The 20,006-nt window shown below is 43.2% G+C and overlaps 1 protein-coding gene across 17 annotated transcripts in view; it reads left to right on the forward strand.

Moving 5' to 3' along the window:
* The window catches only part of cmn (calymmin), an 84,320-nt gene extending 64,326 nt beyond the window's left edge, over nt 1-19,994 (forward strand). For 12 of the 17 annotated variants that reach the window (XM_014158572.3, XM_082965896.1, XM_082965902.1 and 9 more), the window contains 8 exons: nt 141-218; nt 401-469; nt 657-716; nt 2,849-2,920; nt 3,117-3,155; nt 10,039-10,329; nt 19,280-19,339; nt 19,461-19,994. In XM_014158572.3, coding sequence (XP_014014047.2) covers nt 141-218; nt 401-469; nt 657-716; nt 2,849-2,920; nt 3,117-3,155; nt 10,039-10,329; nt 19,280-19,338 — 668 coding nt within the window. In that variant the 3' untranslated portion in view covers nt 19,339; nt 19,461-19,994. Of the gene's footprint in view, nt 1-140; nt 219-400; nt 470-656; nt 717-2,848; nt 2,921-3,116; nt 3,156-10,038; nt 10,330-19,279; nt 19,354-19,460 lie in introns of all 17 variants that reach the window. The other 5 variants (XM_082965897.1, XM_082965904.1, XM_082965903.1 and 2 more) reach the window with 5 other exon arrangements.
* Nucleotides 19,995-20,006: the final 12 nt, after the last annotated feature.

The following is a 20,006-nucleotide window of genomic DNA, read 5'->3' on the forward strand; positions in this document are numbered from 1 at the left end:
ATTCATGTAGGTCCCTTTTCGTTTAGTTTGCTTCTGTTTGCTTCCATTTGGTTCCATTTTGTTCCAAGTGAATACACTCCTTGCACCTTCCGTCTTTCTGCCGCCTGACATGTCTATTTTCTCTGTGGTTGGCATGTTAGGGGGCGGTGCACCAGACTCCTATGCACCAGAACCTCTTGGCCTTGGTGGTGAAGGGCAGAAATCTGCTGGCAAATATGGTGAGATTTCTGTTGTATTTCACCTTGCTATTGTTTTTTCATTATTGTTCATTCTGTCATTTCTTCCTACCCATCTTAAAGTTACTCTCTGTATACTCCTCTTGCAAAGAGCTGCACTTTCTTTGTGTATCAAATACTTGACCAGTACTCTAGTCCTCATCTGTCCTGGCTTTTCTCCACAGGTAACCTTGGACCATACGAGCCACAGACCCTTGGATCAGTCACTGATGGCAAATCCACCGGACAATACGGTAGCTACATCTCTTCTTTAAAGCCACACTTTTCAAATTGTGTATAGGCTCAATGAAAGGGTGACCATTTGGTTGAAATTATTTGACATCCATCCATCCTGCCTCTTGCACTATGAAATTAATCAATAAGTGCTACATTGTCCGAACCCCCTTTTAATCTCATCTCCTCTCTTTTCTCTGTCATTAGAAAATCCTATGCCTTATGAGCCTTTGCCCTTCGAATCAGAGGCTGTCGGAAAGTCATACGGTAACGATATGAGTGTAGTGGTGAATGGTAGACATTTGTTTTTGCTCAAAGCTACAGTAGCCTGGTCCCAGATCTGTTTGTGCTGTCTTGTCAACTGTCACTCATTGACATGTTTGGCAATGACAACAACCATAGGAGTTTGCTATAGGCCTACAGCACAAAAAGATGTTGGACCAGCCTAACATACCTCATGCATCTCCCAGTAGATCTGCCGCTTTCAAGGAGCAGGACACTAATCCGGCGCTTATAAGAAATCTCGCTATGCCCTCAGATGAACCATCAAACAAGCAAAGCGTCAATACAGGATTAAGATTGAATCCTACTACACCGGCTCTGACACTCGTCAGATGTGGCAGGGCTTGAAAACTATTACGGACTACAAAGGGAAACCCAGACGCGAGCTGCCCAGTGACGCGAGCCTACCAGACGAGCTAAATACCTTTTATGCTCGCTTCGAGGCAAGCAACACTGAAGCATGCACGAGAGCACCAGCTGTTCTGGATGACTGTGTGATGACACTCTCGGTAGCTGATGTGAGCAAGACCTTTAAACAGGTCAAAATTCACAAAGCCGCAGGGCCAGATGGATTACCAGGACGTGTACTCAAAGCATGCCTGGACTAACTGGCAAGTGTCTTCACTGACATTTTCAACCTCTCCCTGACTGAGTCTGTAATACCTACATGTTTTAAGCAGACCACCATAGTCCCTGTGCCCAAGGAAGCGAAGGTAACCTGCCTAAATGATTACCGCCCCATAGCACTCACGTCGGTAGCCATGAAGTGCTTTGAAAGGGTGGTAATGGCACACATCAACAGCATCCTCCCGGATACCCTAGACCCACTCCAATTCACATACCGCCCCAACAGATCCACAGATGATGCAATCGCACTCCACACTGCCCTTTCCCACCTGGACAAAAGGAACACCTATGTGAGAATGCTGTTCATTGACTACAGCTCAGCGTTCAACACCATAGTGCCCACGAAGCTCATCACTAAGCTAAGGACCCTGAAACTAAAACACCTCCCTCTGCAACTGGATCCTGGACTTCCTGTCTGGCCACCCCCAGGTGGTAAGGGTAGGCAACAACACGTCTGCCACGCTGATCCTCAACACTGGGGCCCCTCAGGGGTGTGTACTTAGGCCCCTCCTGTACTCCTTGTTCACCCATGACTGTATGGTCAAGCACGACTCCAACACCATCATTAAGTTTGGTGACGACACAACAGTGGTAGGCCTGATCACCGACAACGATGAGACAGCCTTTAGGGAAGAGGTCAGAGAACTGGCAGTGTGGTGCCAGGACAACAACCTCTCCCTAAACGTGATCAAGACAAAGGAGCTGATCGTGGACTACAGGAAAAGATGGACCGAACAGGCCCCCATTAACATCAACGGGGCTCTAGTGGAGCTGGTCGAGAGTTTCAAGTTCCTTGGTGTTCACATCACCAACGAACTATCATGGTCCAAACACACCAAGACAGTCGTGAAGAGTGCACGACAAAACCTTTTCCCCCTCAGGAGACTGAAAAGATTTGGCATGGGTTCCCAGATCCTCAAAGTTCTACAGCTGGACCATTGAGAGCATCCTGACCGGTTGCATCACTGCCTGGTATGGCAACTGCTCGACCTCCGACCGAAGACACTACAGAGCCACCCTAGTCATAGACTGTTCTCCCTGCTACCACACGGCAAGCGGTACCGAAGCGCCAAGTCTAGGACCAAAAGGCTCCTTAACAGCTTCTACCCCCATGCCTGCTGAACAATTAATCAAATGGCCACCGGACTATTACATTGACACCTCCCCACCCCCTCCATTTGTTTTGTACACTGCTGCTACTCGCTGTTTATTATCTATACATAGTCACTTCACCCCTACCTACATGTACAAATTACCTCAACTAACCTGTACCCCCGCACACTGACTCGGTACTGGTAGCCCCTGTATATAGCCTCATTATGTTATTGTGTTACTTTTTATGATTTAAAAATATTTTTTTTCTTAACTCTTGTTGAACTGCGCTATTGGTTAAGGGCTTGTAAGTAAGCGTTTCACGGTAAGGTCTACACTTGTTGTATTCGGCGCATGTGACAAATAAAGTTTGATTTGATTGAATCTCCCCTTCTCAGAGAGAATAGGAGAAATAGCACCAGCACAACCTACTAGACTTGAAGAAAAGGGAAAATCTACTGACAAATATGGTATGAATTGTCTGGACATACATTGACTTAATTTATATTGTTTGTTTCTGTGTCTGTCTGGACATGCACCGAAATTAATTTATATTGTTTGTTTGTTTTCTGTGTTTGTCTGGACATGCATCAAAGTGAATTTATATTATTTGTTTTCTGTCTCCCAATGTATTTACTTAATCCCAATGTACTCTTTACATTTCAGGCAATGGGGGTTATATAAATGGACAAGTTCAGCCAGAAGGTAATGAAAGCACCCAGTTGTCTAGTTACTACACTTGCAAATCATGTAAAATAGTAATACAACTGCAATAATCTCAACTTTCATTTGTCTATGCTCATACATTACAGAAACATAATTATATTTACATCAGTAGTCCCAAACCCAGTATTAGGTATCTGCAATAGCAACAATGTTTTGTTTGACATATCCCATACATTTATTTTGTGTCTTCGTCCGAGTTCTTGTACACTATATGACCAAAAGTATGTGGACTCCTGCTCGTCGAACATCTCATTCCAAAATCATGGGCATTAATATGGAATCGGTCCCCCCTTTGCTGCTATAACACCTTCCACTCTTCTGGGAAGGCTTTCCACTAGATCAGGTATTCCCAAACTGGGGTACACGCAATGCCATTTGGGGTAAGCCAAATAAAAATGTGATTCATTTTAAAAGTACATACATACATAGTTTTTTCTTCACATTTTCAAACAGTCCATTTAGTAAGGCCCACGTCCATAGAGACACATACCAGCTCTACTGGTAGTACTGCTACTACCATCAGTACTACACCTGCACCTGTCGACGACACAAGTTGTTCTGCTTCCACGAGCATGTCCAATGCTAGCATCAGTAATTCTACATTTGTTGTTAGCCAAGCTAGCATGGACACTAACAGTTGTGAATCTGATGCAGCTGAAGAGCTACTGCCCCCTTACCCGGAAAAGCACAGAACAACAGACAGGGACGTTGCAAATGTGATGAGAACTACATTGATTTGGGGTTCACTTATATGGGGAGTAGTGCCTTTCCTCAGCCACAGTGTGTTATATGTGCAAAAGTATTATCTCACAACTCGATTAAACCTTCACTCTTGCCAGACATTTATAGAAACAAAAAATTCAAATTTGAATAGATATGCCACATGAGTTTTTTGAGCGAGAATTAAGGTGACTTTTGAGCAGTAAGACATGTATAAAAGCAACAGATATATTAATAAGAAGGGGCTAGAAGCGTCTTTTATGGTGAGCTACCGAGTGGCTAGGACAGGCAAGCCCCATACTATTGTGGTGGACTTAATTCTTCCTGCTGCCGGGACAATGCTGGGGGAAATGGCCAAAGAAACTATACAGACAATGACTTCATCAAACAACACTGTTTCACGACGCATCAGTGACATGGCAGGAGATGTTTTGAAACAATTACTGCTTCGTATACACGCTAGTGAATTCTATGCGTTACAGCTGGATGAGTCAACAGATGGGGCCGGCCTGGCACAACTCCTGGTATATGTCCGTTACGTTTATGGGGGGTCAATTAAGGAAGACATCCTCTTCTGCAAACCACTGGAACCCAGGATAACAGGAGAGGATATTTATAAAGTACTGGACAGCTTTGTGACATCAAATGGACTTTGGTGGTCAAGATGTGTTGGTATCTGTACTGATGGCACAAAAGCCATGACAGTTAGACATAGTGGAGTGGTAACGCGCGTGCAAGCAGTTGCTTCCGACGCCACTTGGGTACACTGCAGCATCCACGAGAGGCTCTTACTGCCAAGGGAATGCCTGACAGCTTGCAAGACGTTTTGAACACTACAGTAAAAATGGTTAACTTTGTTAAAGCAAGGCCCCTGAACTCAATGTGTATTTTCTGCACTATGCAATGATATGGGCAGCGACCATGTAAAGCTTTTACAACATACAGAAGTGTGCTGGTTATCAAGGGGCAAAGTATTGATACTTTTTTTTAATTGAGAGACTAGCTTATAGTTTTCTTTACTGACCATAATTTTCACTTGTCTTTTCACTTGATGACGAGTTTCTCACACGGCTGGCATACAGTGGCTTGCGAAAGTATTCACCCCCCTTGGCATTTTTCCTTTTTTGTTGCCTTACAACCTGGAATTAATTGATTTTTTGGGGGGGGGCGGGGGGGGGGGGGGGGTTGTATCATTTCATTTGCACAACAGGCCTACCACTTTGAAGATGAAAAATATTTTTTCTTGTGAAACAAACAAGAAATAAGACAAAAAAATTGAAAACTTTGAGCGTGCATAACTATTCACCCCCCCAAAGTCAATACTTTGAAGAGCCACCTTTTGCAGCAATTACAGCTGCAAGTCTCTTGGGGTATGTCTCTGTAAGTGTCACGTTCACTATCTTCAAACTCCCGATCATAAATAAACCAAGGCGCAGCGTGCATGGAATTCCACATCTTTTAATGAAGATGAAACTCACCAAACAGAACAGGAGAAAAATGAAACATGACATTCTGGGCTGCTCACAGGCAGCTACACAAAAACAAGATCCCACAATCACAGGTGGGAAAAGGGCTGCCTAAGTATGATTCCCAATCAGAGACAACGATAGACAGCTGCCTCTGATTAGGAACCATACTCGGCCAAAAACAAAGAAATAAACAACATAGAATGCCCACCCCACATCACACCCTGACCTAACCAAATAGAGAAATAAAACGGCTCTCTAAGGTCAGGGCGTGACAATAAGCTTGGCACATCTAGTCACTGGGATTTTTGCCCATTATTCAAGGCAAAACTGCTTCTGCTCCTTCAAGTTGGATGGGTTCCGCTGGTGTACAGAAATCTTTAAGTCATACCACAGATTCTCAGTTGGATTGAGGTCTGGGCTTTGACTAGGCCATTCCAAGCTATTTAAATGTTTCCCCTTAAACCACTCGAGTGATGCTTTAGCAGTATGCTTAGGGTCATTGTCCTGCTGGAAGGTGAACCTCTGTCCCAGTCCCAAATCTCTGGAAGACTGAAACAGGTTTCCCTCAAAAATGTCCGTGTATTTAGCGCCATCTATCATTCCTTCAATTCTGACCAGTTTCCCAGTCCCTGCTGATGAAAAACATCCCCACCGCATGATGCTGCCACCACCATGCTTCACTGTGGGGATGGTGTTCTCGGAGTGATGAGAGGTGCTGGGTTTGCGCCAGGAATAGCGTTTTCCTTGATAGCCAAAAAGCTAAATTTTTGTCTCATCTGACCAGAGTGCCTTCTTCCATATGTTTGGGGAGTATCACACATGCTTTCAGGTGAACACCAAACGTGTTTGCTTATTTTTGTCTTTAAGCAATGGCTTTTTCTGGCCACTCTTCCGTAAAGCCCAGCTCTGTGGAGTGTACGGCTTAGTGGTTCTATGGACAGAAACTACAATCTCTGCTGTGGAGCTTTGCAGCTCCTTCAGGGTTATCTTTGGTCTCTGTGCTGCCTCTCTGATTAATGCTTCCTGGCCTGATCCGTGAGTTTTGGTGGGTGGCCCTCTCTTGGCAGGTTTGTTGTAGTGCCATATTCTTTCCATTTTTTAATAATGGATTCAACGGTGCTCCGTGGGATGTTTAACCTCTTGGGGCTATGTGGGATGCTAGCGTGCCACCCGTGGTGCACCCTATCAACAGCAGGTGCATTTCAAGAGCGGCAAATTTGAAACCAAATAAATGTCAAAATTCAAATTTTTCAAACATACAACTATCTTACACCCTTTGAAAGATAAACATCTCCTTAATCTAACCACGTTGTCCGATTTCAAAAAGGTTTTACGGCGAAAGCATAAAGTTAGATTATATTAGGAGAGTACATTGACAATAGCTGTGTGTAATGTTTTGTCAATTCAAAGACAGGCGTCACCAAAACCATAAAACCAGCTAAAATGATGCACTAACCTTTGACATCTCCATCAGATGACACTCCTAGGACATTATGTTAGACAATGCATGCATTTTTAGTTCTATCAAGTTCATATTTATATCCAAAAACAGCGTTTTACTATGGCGTTGATGTTCAGGAAATCGTTTCCCTTCAATAACCGGCAGTCAAGTCAGCACCACAAATTAAATAATTAAAATTAGAAAACATTGGTAAAATATTATATTGTCATTTAAAGAATTATAGATTTACATCTCTTGAACGCAATCGACTTGCCAGATTTAAAAATAACCTTACTGGGAAATCACACTTTGCAATAATCTGAGCACTGTGCCCAGAAAAATACGCTTTGCGATACAGGCAAACGGCCATGTTGGAGAGATCTAAAATCGAAAAAACTATGTAAATAATCCATTACCTTTGATTCTCTTCATCAGATGTCACTTCCAGGAATCCCAGGTCCATAACGAATGTAGTTTTGTTCAAAAAAGCTCATCATTTATGTCCAAAAAGCTCCGTGTTGTTAGCACATGATCTAAGCCCGCCGGACTTCACTTCATGAACGAGGGGAAAAAATATATTTACGTTCGTTCAAACATGTCAAACGTTGTATAGCATAAATCATTAGTGCCTTTTTTAACCAGAACATGAATAATATTCAAGGTGGACGAATGCATTCTCTTTTAAAACGTATTGGAACGAGTGTACCCAACATGACCTCGTGCGCCAGAGTCTAATCGGCCATCACCGTTCCAAGGCTCTTGTTCGGTCAGATCTCACAGTATAAGACTCAAAACACTTTGTAAAGGCTGGTGACATCTAGTGGAAGCAATAGGTATCCACACATCAGGTATCCACTTCCTGTCAGAAATGTCTCAGGGTTTTGCCTGCCAAATGAGTTCTGTTATACTCACAGACACCATTCAAACAGTTTTAGAAACTTTAGGGTGTTTTCTATCCATATATAATAAGTATATGCATATTCTAGTTACTGGGTAGGATTAGTAACCAGATTAAATCGGGTACGTTTTTTTTATCCAGCCATGAAAATACTGCCCCCTAGCCCCAACAGGTTAAAGTTTCGGATATTTTTTTTAGAACCCAACCCTGATCTGTACTTCTCCACAACTTTGTTTCTGACCTGTTTGGAGAGCTCCTTGGTCTTCATGGTGCCGCTTGCTTGGTGGTGCCCCTTGCTTAGTGGTGTTGCAGACTCTGGGGCCTTTCAGAACAGGTGTATATGTACTGAGATCATGTGACAGATCATGTGACACTTAGATTGCACACAGGTGGACTTTATTGAAGAAATTATGTGACTTCTGAAGGTAATTGGTTGCACCAGATGTTATTTAGGGGCTTCATAGCGTAGGGGGTGAAAACATATGCACGCACCACTTTTCCGTTTTTTTATGTTTGAAGTTATTTTTTTCACTACACCAATTTGGACTATTTTGTGTATGTCCATGACATGAAATCCAAATAAAAATCAGTTTAAATTACAGGTTGTAATGCAACAAAATAGGAAAAACGCCAAGTTTCTTTTGCAAGGCACTATATCTGGGTGATGTTTTTTCTCGCTTGAATGATCTGAATCTAGGATTACAGGGACTCTCCGCAACAATATTCAATGTGCGGGCCAAAATTGAGGCTTTGATTAAGAAGTTGGAGCTCTTCTCTGTCTACATTAACAAGGACAACACCCAGGTCTTTCCATCACTGTATGATTTTTTTGTGTGCAAATGAACTTAAGTTTACGGACAATGTCAAATGTGATATAGCGAAGCACCTGAATGAGTTGGGTGAGCAATTACGCAGGTACTTTCCTGAAATGGATGACACAAACTGGATTCGTTATCCCTTTCATGTCCTGCCTCCAGTCCACTTACTGATATCTGAACAAGAGAGCCTCATCGAAATTGCAACAAGCGGTTCTGTGAAAATTTTATTTAATCAGAAGCCACTGACAGATTTCTGGATTGGGCTGCGCTCAGAGTATCCAGCCTTCGCAAATCGCGCTGTTAAGACACTGATGCCCTTTGCAACCACGTACCTATGTGAGAGTGGATTCTCGGCCCTCACTAGCATGAAGACTAAATACAGGCACAGACTGTGTGTGGAAAATGATTTAAGACGAGACTCTCTCCAATACAAACCAACATTGCAGAGTTATGAGCATCCTTTCAAGCACACCCTTCTCATTAACCTATGGTGAGTTATTCACAATTTTCGATGAACAAATAAGGTTTCATATGTAAGATGGTTAAATAAAGAGCAAAATTATTGATTATTATTATATTATTATTTGTGCCCTGGTCCTATAAGAGCTCTTTGTCACTTTCCACGAGCCGGGTTGTGACAAACTCACACTCATTCTTATGTTTAATAAATGTATCATATAGTTTGTGTGTGGCAGGCTTACAATGATGGCAAAAAACAACGTTTGAGAGTGCGCTGACCCTGGTGCTGGAGGGGGTACGCAGCTGGAGGTTGAATGTTTGAAGGGGTACAGGACTATAAAAAGTTTGGGAACCACTGCACTAGATGTTGGAACATTGCTGTAGGGACTTACTTTCATTTAGCCACAAGAGCATTAGTGAGGTCAGGCACTGATGTTGGGCGATTAGGCCTGGCTCGCAGTCAGCATTTCAAGGACAGACTATTTGTACGCGCAACACGCTTCAGCATCCGGCGGTCCCATTCTGTGAGCTTGTGTGGCCTACCACTTCGCGGCTGACCCATTGTTGCTCCTAGACATTTCCACTTTACAATAACAGCACTTACAGTTGACCGGGGCAGCTCTAGCAGGGCTCTGACTTGTTGGAAAGGTGGCATCCTATGACAATGCCACGTTGAAAGTCACTGAACTCTAAAGTAAGACCATTCTACTGCCAATGTTTGTCTATGGAGATTGAATGGCTGTGTGCTCGATTTTATACACCTGTCAGCAACGGGTGTGGCTGAAATAGCCAAATCCACTAATTTGAAGGGGTGTCCACATACTTTAGCATATATAGCATATCTCCATGTGTTTCATATTTTGTTCAGTGTCAGTCTGGCTTTGGTTTGTTCTGTCTTGTTGTCTTTGTGTTCATCCTGATTGTGCTTTTGAGCTTTTGCATCTGTGTGCTTTACAAACCCTCCTCTTCTTTCTCCCCTTCTTTCATCCCTCTTTCATCCTGCCATGCCATCCACTCCTTCTCTTTTCTATAAAATCCCTTCATCCTCTTTCCTCAGTCGTCTCCTTCCCCCCAGCTCCCACTCCTTGGCCCTCCATCTCCTATCCCCCCATCCCCTCATTTGTGCCCGTAGTGTCCTTCTTCCCCCCCGAGGCCCCTGCCGCAGCTGTTTCAGAGGCCCCACCCAAGCCTGTGGGCACTGCCAGCCTCTCCCTTGCATCTGCGCCCAGCACCCAAATGAAAGCCCCGCCACACGGGCCTGACACTGCGTTGCTTCAGCCACCGCACCAGATACACATTCAGCAGCACCTCAAGCTGCACATTCACCCGCAGGGCAAATCATGGCGAGGTAAAAAGTGCAGACCAGGCTTATGTTCATTAGGGCACGCAATGCAAAAATGCTTTAAAACGGTTGGCGATTGATCATGGAAATGAGAGTTTCTTATTGGACAAGTCCCGGTAGAGTCCCTCCCTGTTTCAGTCCGTTTTTTTCCCGTTAAATGCCTATTGAACATGACCTAGTGCCAATGGAGTAAAAAGAGTGGAGCAAAGTTGAGTTCACATCACCACCTTGAGCAAGACACCATGAGCTTGATTGTATTTTGACTAAGGGATTATGGTAACCAGTCAGAAGTCAAATAGACAATAAACTGTATTGATAGGAGTGGATAGTGATAAATCTCCTACTTGGAGAGATTGGATCCTGGAAAGTAGAGTAGCAGTTAAGATAGAACAGCTTTGCACACCTGCTGGCTTCACATACCTATTGCTATTGCTTTGTGCTTTGCTTTGCTACCCCTAAACTCACTTGTTTTTACCTTTTTTATACAATATATCCTGATTTAAGTAGCCAGCCAAACTTTAGAAATAACAAATACAACCTTATGGAACAATCCTTGGATAGCTTTTCAGAATTATTTGATAAATTGGCCCACATGGAAAACTAAAAGCATAGAAATCATAAATGACTTGGTAATAGGAAATACATTTATTTCCATGACAGCTTTAAAAAGCAATTTTGGGTCGACCAATGTAGATATTTTCAAATACATATTTTATGTCACAAAATGTAGATTTGAAATCTGGACATCAGAGCAATCTTGAGGGAGTTTTATTTGAGTCAGAAAAGGATATTCATATTATAGGCAATCTATACAACACCTTACAACTGACAATCTCTTAGAAAAAAATATAAACTATTCGAACCAAGATATTTTTGTTGTTGTTGATATTGGCACAAGATGGATGGAATGTTGTAACATAACTAACCGGATTACAGTTAATGAAAATGTATGCTTAATCCAGTATAAATTAATGTATAAAATGTATTATACAAGAGACAATTCCCAAATTCTACAGTACAATAGAGTCATGTCTGAAGTGTAAACTACTAATGATTTCAGAGGTATTGAAATGTAAATGTACTTTTAATTCATCTGTGTATATTTTAAGACGTGACAAATGAGGGTTCAGTGAGATACCCAATGAGTTGGACAATAATCTTCTCATCAATTATTATATATTTTTAAAATTCTACTCAAACTGGAAATCAGCACATCCTCTGTCGTTCACGCAATGGAAAGGTCAAATGTTTTATTATCTCAAAATTGAAAGAATGTGGGCGATGGAGAGAAACAAAATTGTGCAGTTTGAGGCCATGTGGCAGAAAGTGATAAGGGCACTGGAGATAGGGATGGGGGCTAGTGGGTCTGGGCAGGTGTGATGTTTGTATGATGTAGTCATTTGTATGTGTATGTTGTCTATTGTTTATAAAATATCAAATCAAATCTTTAAAAAATATATACACTACCGGTCAAAAGTTTTAGAACACCTACTCATTCAAGGGTTTTTCTTTATTTTTTCTATTTTCTACATTGTAGAATAATAGTGAAGACATCAAAACTATGAAATAACACATAGGGAATCATGTAGTAACCAAATAAGTGTTAAACAAATCTAAATATATTTTATATTTGAGATTCTTCAAATAGCCACCCTTTGCCTTGATGACAGCTTTGCACTCTTGGCATTCTTTCAACCAGCTTCATCCGGAATGCTTTTCTAACAGTCTTGAAGGAGTTCCCACATATGCTGAGCACTTGTTGGCTGCTTTTCCTTCACTCTGTGGTCCGACTCATCCCAAACCATCTCAATTTCAAATCAAATCGTATTAGTCACATGCGCCGAATACAACAGGTGTAGACCTTACAGTGAAATGCTTAATTACAAGCCCCTAACCGACAGTGCAGTTTCAAAAAATATGGATAAGAATAAGAGATAAAAGTAACAAGTAATTAAAGAGCAGCAGTAAAAAATATCGATATATACAGGGGGGTGCTGGTTCAGAGTCAATGTGCAGGGGCACCGGTTAGTTGAGGTAGTATGTACATGTACCGTAATTTCCGGACTATTAAGCACACCTGAATATAAGCCGCACCCACTGAATTTAATTTTTTTTTTATTTTGAACATAAATAAGCCGCACATGTCTATAAGCCGCAGGTGCCTACCGGTACATTGAAACAAATGAACTTTACACAGGCTTTAACGAAGCACGGCTTGTAACAAAAATAAATAGGCTTTAACGAAACACGGCTTGTAACAAACATAAATAGGCTTTAACGAAACACGGCTTGTAACAAAAATAAATAGGCTTTAACGAAACACGGCTTGTAACAAAAAATTAAACATTTGCAGTAAACAGTAGCCTACCAAGAAAGTTATTGGTCACCATCTTCCTTCTCCTGTGCACTGAAACCATCTCCTTCGGTGTCGGAGTTGAATAGCCTCAGAATTGCTTCATCCGATATTGGATCGTTTTCATTGTCGCTCTCGTCACTTTCATCCGGAGGCAAATCCCCCGCTGAGCCCTCTTCAACATGCAGCAGTCCAGCCTTTCGAAACCCGTTGATGATAGTGGATTTTTTGACAATGCTCCACGCTGTCAGGACCCATTGGCAGACTTGACCATAAGTTGCTCTTCGCATGCGGCCCGTTTTAGTGAAGGATTTCTCCCCACTTGTCATCCAAGCCTCCCGCTGAACATGGAGCGCCACCTTAAATGCACGATTTACACTGATGTCGAGTGGCTGCAAATATTTTGTTGTACCCCCAGGAATCAGGGTGACAAAATGACTACCGTAATCAGAATGATGGGAAGTTTGAGAGCGCTCGATTTAATCTAAACAGTAAACAAAAATAGTTGTTTGACCTTAACCCGTTCGGCAATTTCATTGGTCTAATGAAAGCTTCATGCCACCAAAAAACTGAACACGTCACAGAATGTGTTTTTTTTTTGAAAATAATTTGAAAGCGGGAAAAATCCATATATTAGCCGCGTCATTGTTTAAGCCGCGACGTTCAAAGCCTGGGAAAAAAGTTGCGGCTTATAGTCCGGAAATTACAGTAGGTAGAGTTAATTAAAGTGACTATGCATAGATGACAACAGAGAGTGGCAGTGGTGGGGAGGGGGGGGGGGGGGGGGCAATGCGAATAGTCTGGATATTAATTTGACTAGATGTTTAGGAGTCTTATGGGTTGGGGGTAGAAGCTGTTTGGAAGCCTCTTGTACCTAGTCTTGGTGCTCTGGTACCTCTTGCCGTGGGGTAGCAGGGAGAAGTCTCTAACTAGGGTGGCTATGTAGTGCCTTTGGTAGGAGGCCGAGCAATTGCTATACCAGGCAGTGATACAACCAGTCGGGATGCTCTCGACGGTGCAGCTGTAGAACCTTTTGAGGATCTGAGGACCCATGCCAAATCTTTTCAGTCTCCTGAGGGGGAATAGGTTTTGTCGTGCCCGCTTCACGACTGTCTTGGTGTGCTTGGACCATGTTAGTGTGTTGGTGATATGGACACCAAGGTACTTGAAGCTCTCAACCTGCTCCACTACAGCCCCGTCGATGAGAATGGGGGCGTGCTCGGTCCTCTTTTTCCTGTAGTCCACAATCATCTCGTTTGTCTTGATCACGTTGTTGTCGGTGATCAGGCCTACCACTGATGTGTCATCAGCAAATGTAATGATACTGTTGGAGTCGTGCTTGACCATACATTCATGGGTGAACAAGGAGTACAGGAGTGGGCTGAGCACACACCCCTGAGGGGTCCTTGTGTTGAGGATCAGCGTGGCGGATGTGTTGTTACCTACCCTTACCACCTGGGGGTGGCCCGTCAGGAAGTCCAGGATCCAGTTGCAGAGGGAGGTGTTTAGTCCCAGGGTCCTTAGCGTATTGATGAGCTTTGAGGGCACTATGGTGTTGAACGCTGAGCTGTAGTCAATAAATAGCATTCTCACATAGGTGTTCCTTTTGTCCAGGTGGGAAAGGGCAGTGTGGAGTGCAATAGAGACGGCATCATCTGTGGATCTGTTGGGGTGGTATGCAAATTGGAGTGGGTCTAGGGTTTCTGGGATGATGGTGTTGATGGTGTTGTGAGCCATGACCAGCCTTTCAAAGCACTTCATGGCTACAGACGTGAGTGCTACGGGTCGGTAGTCATTTAGGCAGGTTACCTTAGTGTTCTTGGGCACAGGCACTATGGTGGTCTGCTTAAAACATGTTGGTATTACAGACTCGGACAGTGAGAGGTTGAAAATGTCAGTGAAGACACTTGCTAGTTGGTCAACGCATGCTCGCAGTACACGTCCTGGTTATCCGTCCGGCCCTGCGACCTTGTGAATGTTGACCTGTCTGAAGGTCTTACTCATATCGGCTGCGGTGAGTGTGATCACACAGTCTTCCAGTACAGCTGGTGCTCTCACGTCTGTTTCAGTGTTATTTGCCTCGAGGAGAGCATAGAAACAGTTTAGCTCGTCTGGTAGGCTTGTGTCACTGGGCAGCTCTCGGCTGTGCTTCCCTTTGTAGTCTGTAATGCTTTGCAGGCCCTGCCATATCCGACAAGCGTCAGAGCCGGTGTAGTACGACTCGATCTTAGTCCTCTATTGACCCTTTGCCTGTTTGATCGTTCGTCAGAGGGCATAGCAGGATTTCTTATAAGCTTCCGGGTTAGAGTCCCGCTCCTTGAAAGAGGCAGCTCTAGCCTTTAGCTCAGTGTGGATGCTGCCTGTAATCCATGGCTTCTGGTTGGGGCATGTTCGTACGGTCACTGTGGGGACGACATCATCGATGCACTTATTGATGAAGCCAATGACAGATGTGGTGTACTCCTCAATGCCATTGGAGGAATCCCAGAACATATTCCAGCCTGTGCTAGCAAAACAGTCTTGTAGCTTAGCATCGGCTTCATCTGACCACTTTTTTTTATTGATCTAGTCACTGGTGCTTCCTGCTTTAATTTTTCCTCGTAAGCAGGAATCAGGAGGATGGAATTATGGTCAGATTTGCCAAATGGAGGGTGAGGGAGAGCTTTGTATGCATCTCTGTGTGTAGTATAAATGGTCCAGAGTTCTGGTTGCACATTTAACACGCTGATAGAAATTTGGTAAAACTGATTTAAGTTTCCCTGCATTAAAGTCCCCGGCTACTAGGAGCGCCGCCTCTGGGTGAGCGTTTTCTTGTTTGCTTATGGCGGAACACAGCTCATTCAATGCTATCTTAGTGCCAGCCTCTGACTGTGGTGGTATGTAAACAGCTACAAAGAATATAGATGAAAACTCTCTCGGTAGGTAATGTGGTCTGCAGCTTATCATGAGAAACTCTACCTCAGGCGAGCAATAGCTCAAGACTTCCTTAGATATCATGCACCAGCTGTTGTTTACAAAAATACATAGACCGCCGCCCCTTGTCTTACCAGATGCCACTGTTCTATCCTGCCGGTACATCGTATAACCAGCCAGCTGTATGTTGATATTGTCGTCGTTCAGCCACGACTCCGTGAAGCGTAAGATGTTACAGTATTTAATGTCCCGTTGGTAGTTTAATCTTCCCAATAACGCGTCCATTTTATTGTCCAATGATTGCATGTTTGCTAGCAGAATTGAGGGGAGTGGGGGTTTATTAGATCGCCTCTGACTCCTCAGAAGGCAGCCCGCCCTCCGGCCTCTCTTTCTCCGCCTCCTCTTTACGCAGATCACTTGGGTCGGGGCCTGTTCCCAAGGGAACCGTATATCCTTCGCCTCGGGCTCGTCAGAGTCGTGAAATAAGAAAAAGGGTTCTGCTAGTCCGTGGTAAGTAATCACAGTCCTGATGGTTGAGGTCAGGGGATTGTGGAGGCCAGGTCATCTGATGCAGCACTCCATCACACTCCTTCTTAGTAGGGCTCCTGAGTGGCGCAGTGGTCTAAGGCACTGCATCTCAGTGCAAATGATAGTCCCACTATGCCCAAACCAGATGGGATGGCGTATCACTGCAGAATGCCTTGAATTCTAAATAAATCACAGACAGTGTCACCAGCAAAGCACCCCCACACCATAACACCTCCTCCTCCATACTTTACGGTGGGAAAAACACATGCAGAGATCATCCGTTCACCCACACCGTGTCTCGCAAATACACGGTGGTTGGAACCAAAAATCTCCAATTTGTACTCCAGACCAAAGGACAAATTCCCACCGGTCTAATGTTCATTGCTCGTGTTTCTTGGCCCAACTAAGTCTTCCTCTTATTGATGTCCTTTTAGTAGTGGTTTCTTTGCAGCAATTCGACCATGAAAGCCTGCTTCACGCAGTCTCCTCTGAACAGTTGATGTTGATGTATCTGTTACTTGAACTCTGTGAAGCATTTATTTGGGCTGTAATTTCTGACGCTGCTAACTCTAATGAACTTATCCTCTGCAGCAGAGGTAACTCTGGGTCTTCCATTCCTGTGGCAGTCCTCATGAGAGCCAGTTTCATCATAGTGCTTGATGGTTTTTGCGACTGCACTTGAAGAAACTTTCAAAGTTCTTAATGTTCCGTATTGACTGACCTTCATGTCTTAAAGTAATGATGGACTGTCATTTCTCTTTGCTTATTCGAGCTGTTCTTGCCATATTATGGACTTGGTCTTTTACCAAATAGGGCTATCTTCTGTATACCACCCCTATCTTGTCACAACACAACTGATTGGCTGAAAAGTAAATATTAACTTTTAACAAGGCACACCTTTTAATTGAAATGCATTCCAAGTGACTACCTCATGAAGCTGGTTGAGCGAATGCCAAGAGTGTGCAAAGCTGTCATCAAGGCAAAGGGTGGCTATTTGAAGAATCTCAAATATAAAATCTATTTCATATGTGTTATTTCATAGTTTTGATGTCTTGACAATTGTTCTGCAATGTAGAAAATAGTAAAAATAAAGAAAAACCCTTGAATGAGTAGGCGTTGTAAAACTTTTGACAGGTAGTGTACGTGAAATGACAAATATAAAGCAAACTTATGGCACTTTCAATGGACAAGTTATAGAGGGCCCCAACATTGTAACCATTGAGTGGATTCTGTCAAATTGTGCAGTATAAACTCATAGAGTGCCTGCCTTTATAGGACATAAGCTTGCTTCCTACAGTATAATGAAATTCATCATATCATACAGGATTCCAATATAGAACTGTTGTCATCATTGTAAGTAAACTCAGCAAAAAAAGAAACATCCCTTTTTCAGGACCCTGTCTTTCTAAAATAATTTCACAAATCTTCATTGTAAAGGGTTTAAACACTGTTTCTCATGCTTCTTCAATGAACCATAAACAATTAATGAACATGCACCTGTGGAACGGTCGTTAAGACACTAACAACTTACAGACGGTAGGCAATTAAGGTCACAGTTATGAAAACTTAGGACACTAAGAGGCCTTTCTACTGACTCTGAAAAACACCAAAAGAAAGATGCCCAGGGTCCCTGCTCATCTGCGTGAATGTGCCTTAGGCATGCTGCAAGGAGGCATGAGGACTGCAGATGTGGCCAGGACAATAAATTGCAATGTCCGAACTGTGAGACACCTAAGACAGCACTACAGGGAGACAGGACGGACAGCTGATCGTCCTCGCAGTGGCAGACCACATGTAACAGCACCTGCACAGGATCGGTACATCCGAACATCACACCTGCGGGACAGGTACAGGATGGCAACAACAACTGCCCGAGTTACACCAGGAACGCACAATCCCTCCATCAGTGCTCAGACTGTCCGCAATAGGCTGAGAGAGGCTGGACTGAGGGCTTGTAGGCCTGTTGTAAGGCAGGTCCTCACCAGACATCAGCGGCAACAATGTTGCCTATGGGCACAAACCCACCGTCGCTGGTCCAGACAGGACTGGCAAAAAGTGCTCATCTCTGACGATGGTCAGATTCGCGTTTATCGTCAAAGGAATGACCGTTACACTGAGCCCTGTACTCTGGAGCGAGATCGATTTGGAGGTGGAGGGTCCGTCATGGTCTGAGGCGGTGTGTCACAGCATCATCGGACTGAGCTTGTTGTCATTGCAGGCAATCTCAACGCTGTGCGTTACAGGGAAGACATTCTCCTCCCTCATGTGGTACCCTTCCTGCAGGCTCATCCTGACATGACCCTCCAGCATGACAATACCACCAGCCATACTGCTCGTTCTGTGCGTGATTTTCTGCAAGACAGGAATGTCAGTGTTCTGCCATGGCCAGCGAAGAGCCCGGATCTCAATCCTATTGAGCACGTCTGGGACCTGTTGGATCGGAGGGTGAGGGCTAGGGCCATTCCCCCCTAGAAATGTCCAGGAACATGCAGGTGCATTGGTGGAAAAGTGGGGTAACATCTCACAGCAAGAACTGGCAAATCTGGTGCAGTCCATGAGGAGGAGATGCACTGCAGTACTTAATGCAGCTGGTTGCCACACCAGATACTGACTGTTACTTTTGACCCACCCTTTGTTCAGGGACACATTATTCCATTTCTGTTAGTCACATGTCTGTGGAACTTGTTCAGCTTGTCTCAGTTGTTGAATCTTGTTATGTTCATACAAATATTTACAGCCGCGGGAAGTAGGCGTGCTGACTGCAGCACCCCCCGATAAATATATATATTTTTTATTATTATTAAAAATGAATGTCCACAAAATTTGAACAGGCCTTCATTACTCCTTACTTTATTACTCCTTACATGACTTTGTTACCCCATCGACAGGACCTCTAACCCAAAACATCTTCCCGCAGCCATGCACACGTTCAACCAAGGAATTTAAGTTATTGAAAGATTCTGTTGAAGTGTTGGCATTACCATGCCAGCTTTTGTGGGGAACACTGTCTGCATTGCCCCTCTGGATATATTTAAAGAGCAGTGGTATTATGTAATCAAGCAAACAAATGTCTGTGTCTTTGAGTGTTTATCTTGGGCAGATAAGAGATAAATTGATACAAAATGGTCTTATTTTTTCTATATTTTTTCATTTTATTTTCAGGAGGTGCAAAGGAGAACAAATATGAATTAACAGGATTCTTTGGGAATAGTGGATACTAAGGTAAAACATTAAAGGTAGACTAAACTTGTCCTATAGATGATCCTATAGATTTTAAATATTGGGCAGTATGAATATGAATTGTGTTGACCACTTTCTCTCCCTCTTGTCTTTCTCCTCCTAGGTTGACCAGGGCGACGGTGGCCATTTACAGCATTTAACTTTTACATAGCTGTTGTTGTTTTATATTTGTTTTAATTCCCTTTTTAAATGATCTTTAGTTTTTGTATAATTATTCATATCTCCCTGTCCATGCCAAACCAGTCCTGCCTGCCATATTTTTTTTAATCGTTTTTATGCCATGTCTGTAATATCACTAGAACTAAGAAAACACACATTTATTAAGTCTTGTTAGGGCATACCTTCTTTGTAGTTTATATTTTCTACAAGTTTATCTTGATTATGTGTCTGTCTTATTTAATTTCGTAACCACCTGTCTTACTACACTTACTGGATACGGTGAATCATGTTTTGAGAGTTTGTGTGCTACAAATATTTAATGTGTTGATTGAATCAGTCCAGTTTTTGTCTGCATAGTTTTATAAACTCAAACTCAAACAAATGTATTTTGTATGGGAAAGTTTTTTTTTTACTACCTGTGGCAAACACCTGTACATTTTTGGACAGTTTTGATGGAATAAAAACAGACTGGAAATACCATCAGTGTGGC

Source organism: Salmo salar, chromosome 19 (genome assembly GCF_965601325.2).
Source record: "Salmo salar chromosome 19, fSalSal1, whole genome shotgun sequence".
In the NCBI taxonomy this organism is placed as follows: Eukaryota; Metazoa; Chordata; class Actinopteri; order Salmoniformes; family Salmonidae; genus Salmo; species Salmo salar.